At 44.8% G+C, this 16,282-nt stretch overlaps 1 protein-coding gene across 2 annotated transcripts in view; it reads right to left on the reverse strand.

Moving 5' to 3' along the window:
- Positions 1-16,282, reverse strand: part of SLC6A7 (solute carrier family 6 member 7) — a 543,627-nt gene that overhangs the window by 279,740 nt on the left and 247,605 nt on the right. For both annotated transcript variants that reach the window (XM_069654061.1, XM_069654062.1), the window contains exon 3: positions 3,825-3,956. In XM_069654061.1, coding sequence (XP_069510162.1) covers positions 3,825-3,956 — 132 coding nt within the window. The remainder of the gene's footprint in view (positions 1-3,824; positions 3,957-16,282) is intronic.

Raw genomic sequence — 16,282 nt, forward strand, 5'->3', positions numbered from 1 at the left:
CCCCTTCTTTTAAAGAAATGCTCACCCAACATGGCCGCCAAGGAAATGGAAGTGAGGCTTTGAGCGGAGCCGCTCTTCCATTTCCCTGGCAGCCCCGGGAGACGAGAGGAGTGGCCTGGTGGCGCAGTGGTGTCTCCATCCCATCTGTTAAGTGGGAGGTGGGGGGTGTGGGGGGGGGGGCAGGAGAAAGCAGCTGGATATTGGCAACGGAGAGGAAAGATGGGAGGTAAGCTCTCAGCTTACTCAGGAGGTATTAGCCCATTACTGCGCATACTAAAACACCCAGTGCCAAAATTCTGACTTTATTCCAGATTTCCCTGCAATTATAGGTGGGGGATCGGTCAGGGTAGTTAATTATGTAAGGGGAGTATGGTGGTAAGCTGTGGGGGGTCTCTCCCCGCATATAATTGTGGTAAGAGACAAAATAAATTGACGCCTTGGCATTTGTTCTTTTTTTCTTTTTCTCAGTGATCACATATATGCGCTCAGAATGCAGTCTTACACCGTGAAATTCAGCCCACGTCCCGAGCAACCCGATTGGCAACTGTGGCTTTAACGTTTACCAATTAAAGAGTGTGACTATTCTTCATCAAACACCCTCACTAAGGAGCTGACATCACCTACTAACACTGATAAATAGTGAAAATGATGTGGGGCTGGCCGAGAATGCATTGGCATGTGGCAGCATTCCGCATGCATTCGCATTCCCGCATTCCCGGCATAGGGTTGGATAGGTGGGCATTCGGTAGACTGCAACAATGTGAGCTCTAGCTCTTGGTGAGTCTCCAGAGTGAGGTGTTCTAGAAGTCTGCACAAGGTCATCACTCTCAGGAACACGGATAGGACAGTGCGTTCTCTGTGAGCTCGTCCAGAAAAGGCACGTGGTGTGTAATTGGTGGTCTTGGTTGACAGGGTACCATCCCAATGGCACATCAAAGCTGCTAGGAGTCGCAAGTCCCAGATATGGCCCTCTGCTTACTCGGAGAACTCTTTGCAATTCTTGCACTGTGTCCAGTGAGAAGATCACGCAAAGGATCCTTCTCAGCCTATCTAGTTGTTACGGCAATGTTACCACATTACAAAAATTCAAATAAATAAAGATGAAAGATATAATCACACGACTGTCCTTGCTTTACGAAGCCACCTGCTGAAAGCATATTGCCACATGTCTGCCCACCATCGCTACTCTGCCATGTTCCAGTCTGGACCTGGGCTCCTTGCTGCCAAAGCCAAATAATCAATAGAAATTGATCTAATGTTGCTTAATGCAGTGGCCAATCACAAATCTGTTCAGGGAGCTCAGTGTGCCCAGTTTCTTCACATGTCACCCAGTCACGAGACCTTCTAGTCACCACTTGCCTTGGAGGCGCGTGGTTGAAGTGTAGTATATCTTTTATGCTCCACATTCTGGATGTCCACTAGATGTCACTGTTGCGGCAGCCTTTGTTTGCGCCTTTCCCAGTGTCGGAGCAGGACGATTAGGCGTGGCCAGTTCGGCGTTGGCCGATTCGCCGCGACCGATTCGGCGCAGAGCCAATTGGGCGCGCCCATTTTGGCGCGCCCAGTTCGGCGCTGCGACGTTTGGCCGTGGGGATGTTTTGGCGCGGGGAGGGGGTGCGAAGGGGGCATGAATCGGCAGTCACCATACACAGGCTCCTTAGAGAAGGCTCTCAAGACTCAACGTGGCAGGAAGGGGTTACGCTGCTTGCTGATTGGAAAATGTAGGGTAAAGACGGACCAAATTATGGCTTCAGGTGGTGTGAAAGGGAGCCAGCCACCAGCATGAGTGGGCAATTCTAGAAAAGGAACAGGCACGTCCCAGGCTTGAGAAGGCAGCCCTAGAAGGAGTCACTTGACCACAAATTATGATTAAATGCAACACGTTGTCAGGCACAGTTCCGGTCAACGTGCTGCATTTGAAAATAATGATGCTTTTAAATTTGCCGTGAGGAAGTTTGGACGTGGCTGCAATGTCAGCCACGTCCAAACGTCCCTCGCGCCAAATCAGCGGCGCCAGAAAGTCTCCCGCGCCGAAATGGCCGCGCCGAACTGGCCGCTGTGGCCAACTGACCGCGCCGAACCGGCCCGCGGCGAAATGCCCGTGCCGAAAGGGGGTGTAACGCCCAGGGGGGCTCTAACGGCTGTTACCAGGAATACATCCCACCCCTGCTAGTCAGACCATTTAAATCTAAATGTGGATGCTATCGGTGTTACAAATGGAACGAATTTACGAATGGGATCCGCCAACTGTGGCATTAGGGGATGTCCACGAGTGATGGAGGTAGGCTTGAGGGGAGGTGCTCAGGGTGCAGTTACAGCAGGCAAGTGATAGGCATGGAAAAAGTGTAGAACACAGGACTAAAATAATGCTCTGGTACATATAAATGACTTGAAAAGTGAACAAATTACATAATAAATCAACCTGTCGTTATATAAATGATGATAGTAACATGTTGAGCAAACGAGGTATGATTGTAGCTGTATTTTCCCCATGGTGAAGAGAAGATGACAAGATACAGCATGCAAAACAAACTGATCTTAAAACATCTCACCTGCGTTTTACAATGGTACTATCAAGACATAACAGACAGTGAAAGAAAATGCATAATAAGGTCACATGCTTGCAGTCATTATTTCACACAGCGGGTAGCTTGTTATTCTAATCACCCACCAGGCACACTTCTTAAAAGACATATCAGAGCCAATAGTCACTCCTAATTGCCCTCCCATGGCTGTCTCTGCAGGCACGCTCTGTTTTTAAATTATTTGCTTAAACAAAGACGTGTTGAAAATAAAAGTAACAGCCCACAGTTGGAGACCTTTACTGGCCTTTTGCCTTCGTTCTGCTTGAAATTCTCAACAGAAAAAAAGACAAACAGGAGCAGAGCTCTTCTAAAATTAGTTGGGCGTTTCAATCTCAAGAGCTGGGATTAGCTGATCCTACAATCTGCAAGCAGTGGTGTCCAGAAAGGCCTCCTGCTTCGCCACACACCTGCATCACATTTTATCGCTGTCAGTGGCGCAGCACCATTTGAGCTGAATAGCCCACCTGCACCCTCTCCCCCACGGCCCCGAAATTCTGGGCTATGTTGACTCGACCTGGCTGACTACAGAGCCATAACCGGACAGAACAGGACACAGGGTTAAATGGCGCCTCCGCTTCGCTGTTAACAAAGGCCCGGCAATTAATAATGCAAAGCATTTACTTGTTATTTTGCGGATGCTCATTTTAATCTAACGTTGGGGCGATTCTGTGTCATTTCTTTAAGGTTGTCAAGAACAACTGGTTTTCACAATAAATGAATAAAAAAAGAAAATGTAAATCATTTCACTGTTGGAACCAGCATTCATACGCATACAATTTTAGGCAATAGGAATCCTGATGTGGGGTTAGTATTTGCATGCCAGCGGAGTGATTGGAGGGTGGGGGACAGGAGACCGCTCATTCTCACAGCAGTCCTGAAGAGTGTGGTTTCAGACATGAAGGAGAGAGTTAACTGCTTGTAACATTGAAGCTGTACTACAATAGTCTCATTAGAATGTGTAAAGAAGTTAGATGCCCCCCACACACATAAGTTTTCTACTCCCCCACCATCTCTGAAGTTAGTGCCCCCCCACCCCACATTTGAAGGGTTAGCACCCCCAACCCCTCTGGAATGTAGGTTTTGCGCCCCTGATCACTGGTATGGACTTATTGTTCCCCCGGAACCAGGATCAGGGAAGATGATGTGTTGCAGGATTCTGGGGTATGGCATCCTATGGCGGCCGCCACAGACCCTGTGGGGGGTAAATAGAAGGGAATGAACATGGCAGAGTGGTCTTACCTTTGAACATTGGGCTGATCTTCCAGACAGCAAGGGGCCCCAGGCTGGAAAACTGGCCGAGAGACAGCTCCATGAAGAAGATGGGAATGCCGCAGATAGCCAACATGATGAAGTAAGGGACCAGGAAGGCTCCTGAGGGACACAGAGGCACACAAGATGGACACAATAAGTATACAACACCCCTTGACAAGAACTCAGCATGGGCGACCTTTGCAGACCCCTGCTCCTGAATGCCGCCATCACTGACGCCAGACATGGGGGCCATTAATAATTAATACCTCCTGCTTTTCTAATACCTCCCTATGATGAGTTGGGATCACATGGAATATTTTACGGCAGGGCGTACATAGAAAGTGCAGCACAGCGTAGATAACACATGGAGCACTTTCTGTGTATCCAATTCAGCAAACATGACATGGCAGCCAAATGTGTTTTTAGCATAGCTACAAGGATGCCCATAGCATTTCTTCTTCATCAAGCAGGAGGCAGGGGCGGGTTTGGGTACACTTTTCCCATGGATGGAAAAACCAGAAACTTCAGTCATTCAATAAAACGCAATTAGGAATTGCGCGATTCAGCAGTTTCCCGAAGAAGTGCACGCATGCGCAACTACTGCCCTCTGCTCAGCTGACCAAAGCCTGCTCTGCTTCCCAAAAGGCATCATCCTGGAACAAACCCGCTTTCCTTCGGCAAACAACTCGGAGCTCACCTGGGTTACTTTCTACACCCATCCACTCGTTCAGTCACAAAAGACCATGTAAACATTAATTCTGAAGACGCTTGCTCACTCCCGCATATTCGAGTCCCCTCCAACTATAAGAATGTGCCCAACCGCCACTGCTGGGAAATGCCTGGAGTGTGAGGTGCTCAAGCCACGGCAGGCCATCTAACCTTGTGCACATTCTGTTTCACAGAGCCTTGCTCATGGCTCTACCATTATAAGAGTGCTGTGTTGGTGCATGACAGGTAACAGAGTTCCTTCACATGGTAAATCTGATTTTGCCTTGTGACAGTGTACTAGAACTGTGTCCCCTATGGTTAACACATGGTCCTGGAGCCCAGTGAGCACTGCTCATGTGACCGACCCCGACCCGGCTAGCACTCACCTCTGCATGGTCCAAGCCTGCTGGGGTCCAGGAGGTGTGAGTTGACATGGCTGTGTTCACTTGGCGGCTACATATCAGGGCGGTGCAAATGAACCCTGCCAACGAATGAAGCGTAATTTGGTAGCGCCTTTTGGAATCTATAGAGTTTATACTCGTCTCCATTGTGTTTGGAGGGAGTGATCCCAGGAGGGAGGGAGGGATCTTGTGATGGAAGACTGACGCCTCAAGGTATTCTTTGAATGGCGTGCTAGTGTCCATTTTGATCTCATCGGGGATCCCTTGGGCCGTGGACTGCACCATTTCCACCACCAAGTAACATGCAAAGTCATGTTTGAGTAGCAAGAGGTATCACCTACCTGACGGTGAGCAGAAGCCAGCACGGACATTACATCAAGGGTAATCACATCGCTCTTGCATCCGGATAGGCAACAGAGACCCTCTTTTCCTGAGGCCTGACACCTCAGAGAGGGACCAATGGAATCTTCCACTCTTTTGGCAATCTCTGGAAACCAGATGCGTTCCCTAGGTTTGGTCTTGGTCTTGACAATCTCTTGGCAGTCTTTATCCATCAAGGGAATCACTCTGTCAGTGAGTGAGTCCGGCAGGACTATCGATGTGCCTCAAAGTAAAAGTCCACCTGCGACTTATAGAGTTTCTGTGCAGAGATGACCTGGCTAAGCAGTTCAGGCTGGGCTGCTCTCATTGGTCGAAGTACGTGACTTATTTACATATGGCTGGACACCTTTTGCAATGGCGCAGACGGTTAACAAATGTGTTGTGGAAGGTTGCACAGAGCAGTGCCAGTGGTTCAGATTTATTCAAAACCTTCCACCCATCACTTTTTTGGTTCTACTTAAAGAGTTCACAGCATATTGTCATCATCGCCGAGGTTTGTGAGATGAACAACATGGTTCGGTGATTGTGCTCCTTAAGAACATTTATCCAGTGTACAGACTCTTAATGCCCCTGTGAAGGAGGCATTTGTCTTTTAGATGTTCCTCTACAATTTCCTTGTGTTGTATTGCCTTGGGGGACACATCCACAGTAATCAATCTTACGAGTTCCTCTGTGCGTCCTGCTTAGGCAGCCTGCTGGGGGGTGACGTGGGGCTGCTTTGATAGGAAATTGACTGGATTGTTGTGGCACCTAGCCAAAAGCCTGAGAGAACAGTTTTACCTCTCTAGCTGCAGTATTCTATCCTGGCTGTGAAATGGTGTCCAGATGTTTATAAGTGAAAGTGCCTGATAGCGCAGATGACGGAAATTGCTTATTTGCGAATCTGGGAATACCTTTGCTCCATCATTGTGAGGGCACAACTGGTTTATGCCACTGCTTGAGGCTGGCCCCTTGCATCTACCTGTGTCAGGACAGCCATAAGGATGCATAGGGCGGCATGAACCAACAGTTCAGTTGTCTTATTTCTATTGTGGTTGGTGATGTTTATCTAATGAGAGAAAGCGTCCTTGGTGCCTTTGAATGCCTGTGTATAGCTCCGTCCGTTGCCATGAAGTGTCTGCTCTTGTTAGTTCTTTCAGAAATTCAATTATAATATCTCATCATCCAGGCATGGATGGCTATTCATGGTCTATGCCTGAATGATGAAAAAACAGAACTCATCATACTGGGCACACATGCTAACATAAAAAAACTAGTACCGAATTACACATCATTCATCATCAATGGTAATGTTATCAGGGTTGCCAAAGAGGTGAAAACAATCGGGTTCTACCTTGACTCCACCTTATCCTTTACTTAACACGTTAATACCCTGGCCTCAGCCACAGCATACAAATGCAAGCTGATCAGAACGGGCAAACCCTTTCTATCAGATGATTATTGCATTACACTAGCCAGAGCCTTGATCTTATCTAGGCTCGACTACTGTAATGCACTATATATTGGCACCAACAAAACTATCACCCAAAAAATCCAGATTCTTCAAAACAACGCCCTTAGAGCGGCAGTAGGTGTGTCCAAAAGGTCTCACATCGCCACCGTAAGACGTCAAAACAATTGGCTTTCCACTCTCAACAAAATCAACTTAAAAACAGCCTCCCTGACACATAAGGCATTGAACAACGCTGCCCCCAGTTACCTTGTAAACAGAGTCCAAAGAAGAACCTCCACGAGACCCACAAGACTTACCAATGCCAATTGCATTAACATTCCTAGATTTAGACTAACCAAGATTGGGGGGAACAGCTTCCAGGTCAAAGCGACCCAACTTTGGAACTCCCTACCACACCATCTCAGGGTGGATCAATCCTACCCCAGGTTTACACTTAGTTATATCAACTGGCTCAAGGCAAATGATAACTAATTAAGAACATACCTGTGTATATTTTTCTCTGTATATTCACCATGTCTACCTATCGTTGTAGAACACACCTATGTACCCAGCTATACTATTTCTATGCACTACTTTGTAATTACTTTCTCTGTGTATGACTATGTAACTTGTTAATTAAGTTTGCATTGTCTGTACTGCTTGCGCCCTGATACCCCTGGGTCTGGTGCGCATCATATAAATGAATAAACTAAACTAAACTAATTAGGGCCGCAAGCTTTAGGATGCAACACCCTCAATAGTTCACCATGCCCACAAAACGGCATTACTCAATAACTGACACAGGACATGGGACTGACTTACTGTAATTTCATCTGGGCTCATGCCCTGGGGATCGAATGTGTATCCAACGAAATAAAGCACCGTCTTGAAGCACTCACATTTTTTGTGATATAGGATGATCTGTTTTCCTGAATCCACTGAACTATTGCTGGGACATGTTGAAGGTGATCCTCCCCAGAGTTTGAGTATACAAGTATGTCATCACTTATGTTGATGATGCCCTTGAGACTAACAAAGGTTCTGTGTATGGCATTTTGAAAGACCCCTGTTTCCGACAATATGCTGAAATGCAATATTTTGTGTCTCCTGAGTCCCACATGTGTAGAAAGAGTTGTGATTGCTCTGGATTGATGGCCTAGTTTCAACTGATGATCATTTTAAATTGAGTTTCGAAAAGTATTTGGTCCCACTCAAGTTGACAATTGCGCCGTCAATGGTTGGCGTGATTGGTCTCTCTTTCCAACTTCCCCTATTAGGTAGGCGCTTGTCTATGCATATGCAGACTATCAGAACTGCTTGTATTTGCAGGTGATAACAATTGTGGAGAGCCACGAGGTGTGTCCCAACAGCTTTTCGATGATACTGGCCTTCTCAAGTTTGACCATCTATTCTTCAACTTTGGGCCTCATGTAAAACAGAATGTGCCAGTGCTGCAGTCAGAGAGGTTCAATTGTCTTGTCCACATGCAGTTTCACTGGGGTATTCTTCAGGCAGCCCATCACAGAGAACAAAGCTCTATACTCCTCCAGAAGATCCTCTAGGTCAGATTCATGCAACTGAAACGGGACCTGGATGACGTCTAGCGATTCTGACCCGTTTCATCTGAGGAGTATGTCTTTCCCACTTCAGCGACAAAATCTCTCTCCTCTTCTAGACCTTTGGGATATCTCAGGTACAAAGACTTCTTTGAGGGGGAGACTTTTTTTGTTTTCGTAAGCAAATATGCAAACTTTGGAATAAATTAAAGTTCTGGAAACTGGGTCACACATTGATGAGGTTGAATTGTAGGACGAGGGGCACTTTTACTGATACTCCAGTGTCTATCACAACCAAAACATGGAGCTTGCTAATTTGCACCTAAAAGCGAGGCGTCTTGGTCTTCCCACCCTGGATTCTTGGAGGATTTCATAAACAAACAATACTTCGTCTTCACTGGAGTCTTGTAACTCGGACAACGCTAAGTCTTCTGCAGACAGTTCCATCTTCTCACTGTTGGTCTTTGTGAATTCTTGCTTTGTGTAGTGGGGGAAGAGCAGCACACTGTGGAGAAATAATTGAGCTTAGGTCCCTTTGCCAGACATTCCTGTAGATTGTGTAGGTTATCTCTGCAGTGTGAGCACGTGAGCCTCAAGCCTCATGGCTTGGCATCTTTTACTTGGTGGCATTTGCCAAGTTTGTCTGAATCTTGTCTCTTTGTGCGGTGTGGCTGTTTACCCCTCTGAATGGCTTGAGCATGCGTCCTTTCTGGTGCATAGATATCTGTCCATAGCTGTTGCACTGACACTGCCTAGGTCGTGGTTTCTCACCAAGGCCAGATTTGTCTGCAGGGTTTCTGCAGCATGTTTCTACAAAGTTTCACTGATGCACGCCCTTATCAGTTGCACCCTGATCTCGTCATTCACATTAGGCAACTCACAGGATGTGGCAAGGTGTCTCAGCCTGCCATGGAACGCATTGAGGATCTGCTTCTGCATCTCTTGGCGCAAGTTGACCAGCTTGCGCCAAGAGATGCAATTCTTGGCGCAATTCATATCATGAGCTTTTTAACTTGCCCTAAGCGATGCGCAAGCTGGTACCCGCCTATGGCTTGAAATGCACAGCTAATATGGCTGTTGCAGCGTCACAGTCATCGACACCTCCTTTGTACAGGAGGGAGTTGAACTGATCATGCATATCGTTTCCCACCAGGTGCAGTAGTGTAGACTTCAGAATCGCTCTCACCCACAGCCATAAAATGGTTCTTCAGACCGTCCAGCCAAGGCACCCCCCTCGGGTATGCTGCCCATGTTGAATTGCGGTAATGGGCTAATGGGGTAAACTGGAGCCTGTTGGTCTTGACAGCATGATGGGGCAACTGCAGCCTCTTCATTAAGGGGGCAACATACTGCAGGCCATTGGGGAAATATGTTGTGGCCAAATCGATGTTCCCAGGAGACGGCTATGTTTAAATTTCCTGCAGGACTTAAGCTGCTCTTCCGGAGTCTTCCGACTCATGTACAGGGGTAGGCCTCTTTAATATGTAAAGCGATGACATAACAAGTGAGTGTCTGCAAGTAAGTGGAGTTCGAATCCAATGAGAGCCGCAACACAAACAACTTGACACACCATGTAGTAATCAACACTACAACCAAATAACGATGCGGGAACTGCTCTGCTATCACTCTCAAATCCTCCCTCAACCCTGACGAGACCCACATTAAACTTACTCAGCTCCAAACTACCCACAGCTGGACCCACACAGTAAAGGCCACAGTCATATCAAAATCAAATAAATTAAAAAGGGTCACAAGTTGAACCCTGTCTGGAACCAGTGTGAATGACAAGCTAAGAACCTCCTCCCCGTGGAATCCACCCCAAGCTATTCCACAGTCCACCCCCACACCACACAGCTCACAACACACTCAACTAAACAGTCTTTCACAGTCCAACAGGAAAAAGACTGTCAATACCACAGCCGGGGAAAAATGCAATCCACAGCCTTACAGGAATATTCTCGTAGTCTTACCACACAACATAGTCTCTCTGGGGCTCATTAAAGGTTATGGGATCTTATGCCCTGGAGGCCCTAACACAGTGAGGACTTATCACTCAGAGAATATGCCATTGCGAGACGTTGCCACCACAAACGTCTAGCACAACAATGCCTCTGCCACAGGAAAACCACACCAATAGCCCATCCCTGCTGATACCTCAGCTCCTGAGATTCTGCACCCCTGCAATATTCTCCTCCATGGAACGTTGTGCCCATTGGGGCATCTTGCCCTGAACTTACATAGTTTTGGCCATGGGATACTGTTGGCCTTGGGATAATCTGCCCCTGGAATACTTTTGCCCCAAGGATATTTCTGTCCCTAAAATAGGCATGCCCCTGGCACAGGTCTGCACCTCTGATAGATCTTGACCTTATGATAGGCCTTGCCCCTGAAATAGGTTTCTGCCCCTGGAGTAAGTTTCCTCCTGGGATAGGGTTTCCCCAGGGATAGGTTTGTCCCTCGGATCCGTTTGCCACTGGGATATTTCGCCCCAGAACAGTTTCATCCCTGTAACTGTTTGACCCCTGGGATAGCCTGGCCCCTGGGATAGTTTGCCCCTGAGATATTCCACCCCACAATATCATCTTAAAAGCTTTACTCCCGAAACCCCCTCCACCCCCGTGAAGGTACCACCCATAAAGTCTGTGTGACTGGACATCAACAAAAAAACAAAGGACAAACCCCTGTGGACAACCTGACAACACAACAGGAAATACACGAACAACCAACCTGACTGGAAAAACAGACCAAGAATCAAACAAGAAACGTGCCCTCCGTTCTGCAAGCTTGCACCTCAAAAATGCCTCACAGGAAAGAGCAATGCACAGGAACAAGAAGAAATAAAATAGATCAAACCAAACGAAAGAAGTCCAACAATCTCAAATCACCAAGAGAGCAAACCAATTCCAAGAAACAGCAAACCACACTGCCCACTGGAAGAGAGCCCCTTTGCTGGAACAAGACCAAAACCACTCTACTTGCAGTGCTACCTATCAACCTATTACGCACTCACACAACCTACCACCCACAAACACCTTAAATATATAAAGAGAAATGCTGGAAAAAGAAATGACAGACATGAAATCCACAGAAGCACAGCCGAAATAAATGAACTCAGCACACTGTCATTACAAAAAATTGGTTAGACTCAAAGAATTATCAGCACAAGCAGACAGACCACCACGAAGAAAACATCAACCCAAAACACCTTCTAGATCTACTTAACGAAGAAACAGAACCACAAAACCAAATGCAGAACCTAAAGGAAAAAAGGAATGAATGCTAACCCAAATTACCAACGCCACCTTACAAATAAAACCCAGAAAAAAAGGATACTACAACCCAGTCAACGCCAGGTGAATGTTAAAAAACACCACAGAAACATACCATCTCCTACGTGATGGAGGAACAGACATCCTATTCCTCACCAAAACCTGGTTAACTCAAAACATCAAGGTAGTCGCTCACAATTGCTACCCAACAACTTCAAATTGAAACAAGCCAACAGAGATGGCAAAAGAGGAGGAGCACTCACCGTTGCATACAAAGATCACCTAAAGATGACATCAGCACCACAACTAAACAGCCCAAACTGTGAATCACTCCTTCTACACTTATCTATAAACCGCCAACACTAGTTTCAAGGACACACCTGTGGACACCATCACCAACATCGCAATAAAATAGTACTACCTGCTCATACTATGAGACGTCAATATCTGGTTTGAAGAACTCTCCTGAAACACTAACAATGATGCATCTACATCAATTGGTAAAGGGAGCGACACACACAGCAGGACACAACCCAGATGCAATATTTTGCAAAATAAACATGGTCACAACTGCACCCCCAATGCAGATTCTCTCGAGCGACAACTGCATTATACCCAAGGCTCCTGGTTTTATGGTATTTATGTATGTACCATTTCTGTCTGTATTTATCCATATTTATTGTCTGGTTATTTTTTTCCAATATTTATCCATGTTTATTTTTTGTTATGTAAAAAAATAAGTTGTAACTATCATTTTTCCACATTTATTTACATGAAGAAATCACTTAGTACTTGGATTCCTGTAATAGGGAAACTCCTAGAGCTGTGTGTTGCTTAACAAGTCAAGCGCTGTACAGCCATTTAAACACATAAAAAAAGAAATTAATTCCTTTTTCAAACTTTTTATTATGCTACTTTGCACAGCCACTGACCTGCCATGCATGTTTGACAAGTTAAGACCCGATCAAGAGGCATGCGTTGCTGTTTTTATCCATTTGTTGGAAATAAATACTGAAAGGAAAAATAGTGATTTCTGTCTGTATTTATATGTAAAAATCGGTATAAACAGATAAGTGGGTGCCTTCATTATACCCTTTGTGATCCAACCGCCAATGCAAACTAACCTCCCCAAATATTCTCCAGTTCAGAAAATAAACTGGAAATCCATAAACTTTGTGGACCTAAACACCAGGCTGGAATCCAAGAAACTACCAATCAACATCTTGGATGTATCCATCCAACATTGTAGAAAGAACTGAGAAAATCCAAAAATGGATTACAAAACACTAGATGACATTGCTCTGGAAAAAGCATTCACCACCTCGCTAAAGAAAACAATGGTGAGATGGTTTGCCCCCACCTCAGAGCACTGAAGAAAACAAACAGGAAACTTGAACAAGAATGGTGGAAAAACTATGATCATCAGAAAATAAATCACATACTAAAGACAGATACTACTATACAAAGCTACAATATTCAAAGTAAACAATATATACTACAACAAAAGTATAACAAGCTCAAGCAACACCCAGAAAGACATGTTCAACATTATCAATGAGCTATGAAACCCACCAGTCTGTAACAACACACCACACCCTCACAAAAACTATGCAAAAACCTTGCTGACCACTTCAAAAATAAAAACACAAACATACAACAAGTCATCAAGAGCCCCAAAACACCAGCATTTTCTCTAACCAGCCAATGCCAGAACCAACCACAAGACAAAACACCAATTCAACAGAAATATTCACCAGCCTACTGAATAAAATCAACACAGCTGGCTCACCAGCAGACCCCTGTTCACCAGACATGAACAAGACTATCCTCAGGCAAAAAATGCCTGCAGAATACTTCTGCAACATATTTAACCATTCACTAGCAACAGGAAATGTGCCACAAGCCTTCATTTCAGTTAGCATCAAACCACTCCTTAAAAACCTGTTGGGAAACAAAAAGAAGACCTAAACACTACCAACACATTTCAAACGTCCCATACCCAGCAAAACTCCTTGAAAGCTATGTTTATGAACAAATACTGGAACATGAAGAAAACAATTGAATACTAAACCAGGCACAAGTCGGCTTCAGACCCATGGGAGGAATACAAACAACATTGATATGTATGTAAAATGATCTAAAAACCAACACAGACTCTAACGTCACATCACCACTAATACTACTAGATCGATTAGCAACCTTTGACACAGTCCACCATGAAACACTCATCAAAAGACTCGAAGAGATAGGAACCGACAACACAACATTACTGTAGTTAAAATCCTCGCTGGCAGAAAGAACAAAAATAAAATGTGGGTAACCACCTACCACCTTCAACTCAGCACCACCCACAACAACCTGCAGAGTTCCACAAGGCTCACCACTGCTCTACAACATCTAAATGCCCATCTCATCAACCTCAACAAAAGACACAGACCCACTGTTCCCAACACTAGTGGAGATTAGGACCCAACCCTTATCAACAGGATCACAGAAATAAAAGATAGGATGAGTACCAATAGCCTTAAACTCAACCCAGACAATACAGAAATCATGATCACGCCCCATAACCTTTCAAACCAATACCCCATTCCATGGCCTACTGAAATGGGAACTCGACCGGAACCTTCCAAAATTGTTAAAAGCTTTGAGCCACGTGGTTTCTCGTGAATTATGCTGCTAAAAGAAGAGGAATAAGCGTAACTACGCCACATTGATGTTGTAAATGTATTGACGAGCTGAGACAGCGGCCCGATAAATAGGAGCTAGAACAACTAGTATGCTGGCACAGAGTAAATAAGTTAACGGCAAGACAGAAAAAGCAAGGATTTAAGCAAGCCCTGAGGAAGACCTGAAATTGAGGATCGAAACACATGTTGGCTGTACAAAAGATTAATGTTAGGAATTGGCAGTAAAAAAGATTAATGTAAGGAACTGTAATTGGCTGGAACTGCACAACTGTTTGGATGTAATGAATGTAGTTGTAATAGTCAACAATTAGGCTGTTCAAAAGGATTCATGGTGGGAATTGTAATGTTATTTTTGTATTTTAAATGTTTTTGGACAACAACAGTGTTTTGGTAAAAACCCTGACTGGATGAACAATAGATATAACGTATGTTTAAGCGATCTAGCGCATTAGTCATTTTTTTAAAATCAAAGTATACTAATGGAAATGACCTAACACTCGAACCGCAATTCAACACAGCCTTTAGAAGTGCTTTTTCCAACTACACATAATCAAGCAAAACTATCTTTCGTCACCTTCCCACATAGAACACTCACTGTCATCTCCCTAGCCTTGTCAGGAATAGACTACACCAACAGCACCTACCCCAGAATGCCAAACTACCTCACCAAAAAACGACAGTGAATATAGAACGCAGCAGTAAGACTACTCATCAGACTCACAAACAGAAAACACCTTAAACCAGCACTGAGAACCCGACATTAGCAACAAGTAAAACAAAATATTTTCTTAAAAACACTATGAATATCCTACAGAGCAATCCACAGCCAACACATTAAACCAGCACTGAGAACCCGACATTAGCAAAAAGTAAAACAAATTATTTTCTTTAAACCACTATGAATATCCTACAGAGCAATCCACAGCCAACACATTAAACCAGCACTGAGAACCCGACATTAGCAAAAAGTAAAACAAATTATTTTCTTTAAAACACTATGAATAACCCACAGAGCAATCCACTGCCAAGGGGCGGCATTCATACAGGGAAAAGCCTCCATCTACAAACCAAACCGAAAATTAAGATCCAGCAATGACATTCTCCTTGAACCAGAAAAGTACTCAGAGCTGAATTTGCTGGATCAGTATTCACCTGCATCATGGCAAAACTTTGGAACTTACGCCCGAAGTAAATACGACAACAGAAAACCACCTAAAATTAAGAAAATTACTAATCGCATGGCTCTTTAACCCAATGAGCTAAACAGGAAACACTGTTGAAGAGAAACAAGGGGGAACACCCAAAACAACAAAAGCCTAATGAACCAAAACCTGTATTTCCAAAAGAAAAAAAGGTTTTTAACGCAAACCACCATAGAAGAAGATGAACCCTGCTAGACCAATATAACCATTACAGAGAATGGCCCGGACAACTTCTATCAATAACCAGGGTTTGAAATTGAGGTTCGATGAGCAGGAGCAAAAACCAGCTCCTGGGTGTCGGGCATCACCTTGTAGGCAGGTGCTCCCACAGGGGAACCAGGAGCTGCCAGAGATGCTCATTTAACCTGTTGTTCATTTTGTATAAACCATTGTGTTTAAATGTGTATTAGATGTTTTCTAATTCTTCTTTATTAGCATTCTCAAAAACTCAAAGTTAAGGTCATATTTACATGTTTAAAGGCACCAGTTGGCCCTAGGAGCCAAAAGTAGCTCCTGGTAGCTGTTGGTTTCAAGCTAACTAGGCTCGACTATGCTAGAATCAGGAGCTAAACAGTTCCCAGCTCCCCTCAATTTCGAACCCCGAATAACCCTACTAAAAACTTGCTAATATTCTACATCATCACCCTCAAACACCAAACTAAACACACACACACACACACCTGTACTGCAGCAGAAACCTAAAACTCCCACAAATTGCACACACTCCGCAACACCCAACTAATCACACACACAACAGAAAGCAACCAATTATACACAAACCATCCCATACACACTCATACACCAAAC

The sequence above is a fragment of the Ambystoma mexicanum genome, chromosome 3q (genome assembly GCF_040938575.1).
Source record: "Ambystoma mexicanum isolate Mex_15411 chromosome 3q, UKY_AmexF1_1, whole genome shotgun sequence".
Lineage (NCBI taxonomy): Eukaryota > Metazoa > Chordata > Amphibia > Caudata > Ambystomatidae > Ambystoma > Ambystoma mexicanum.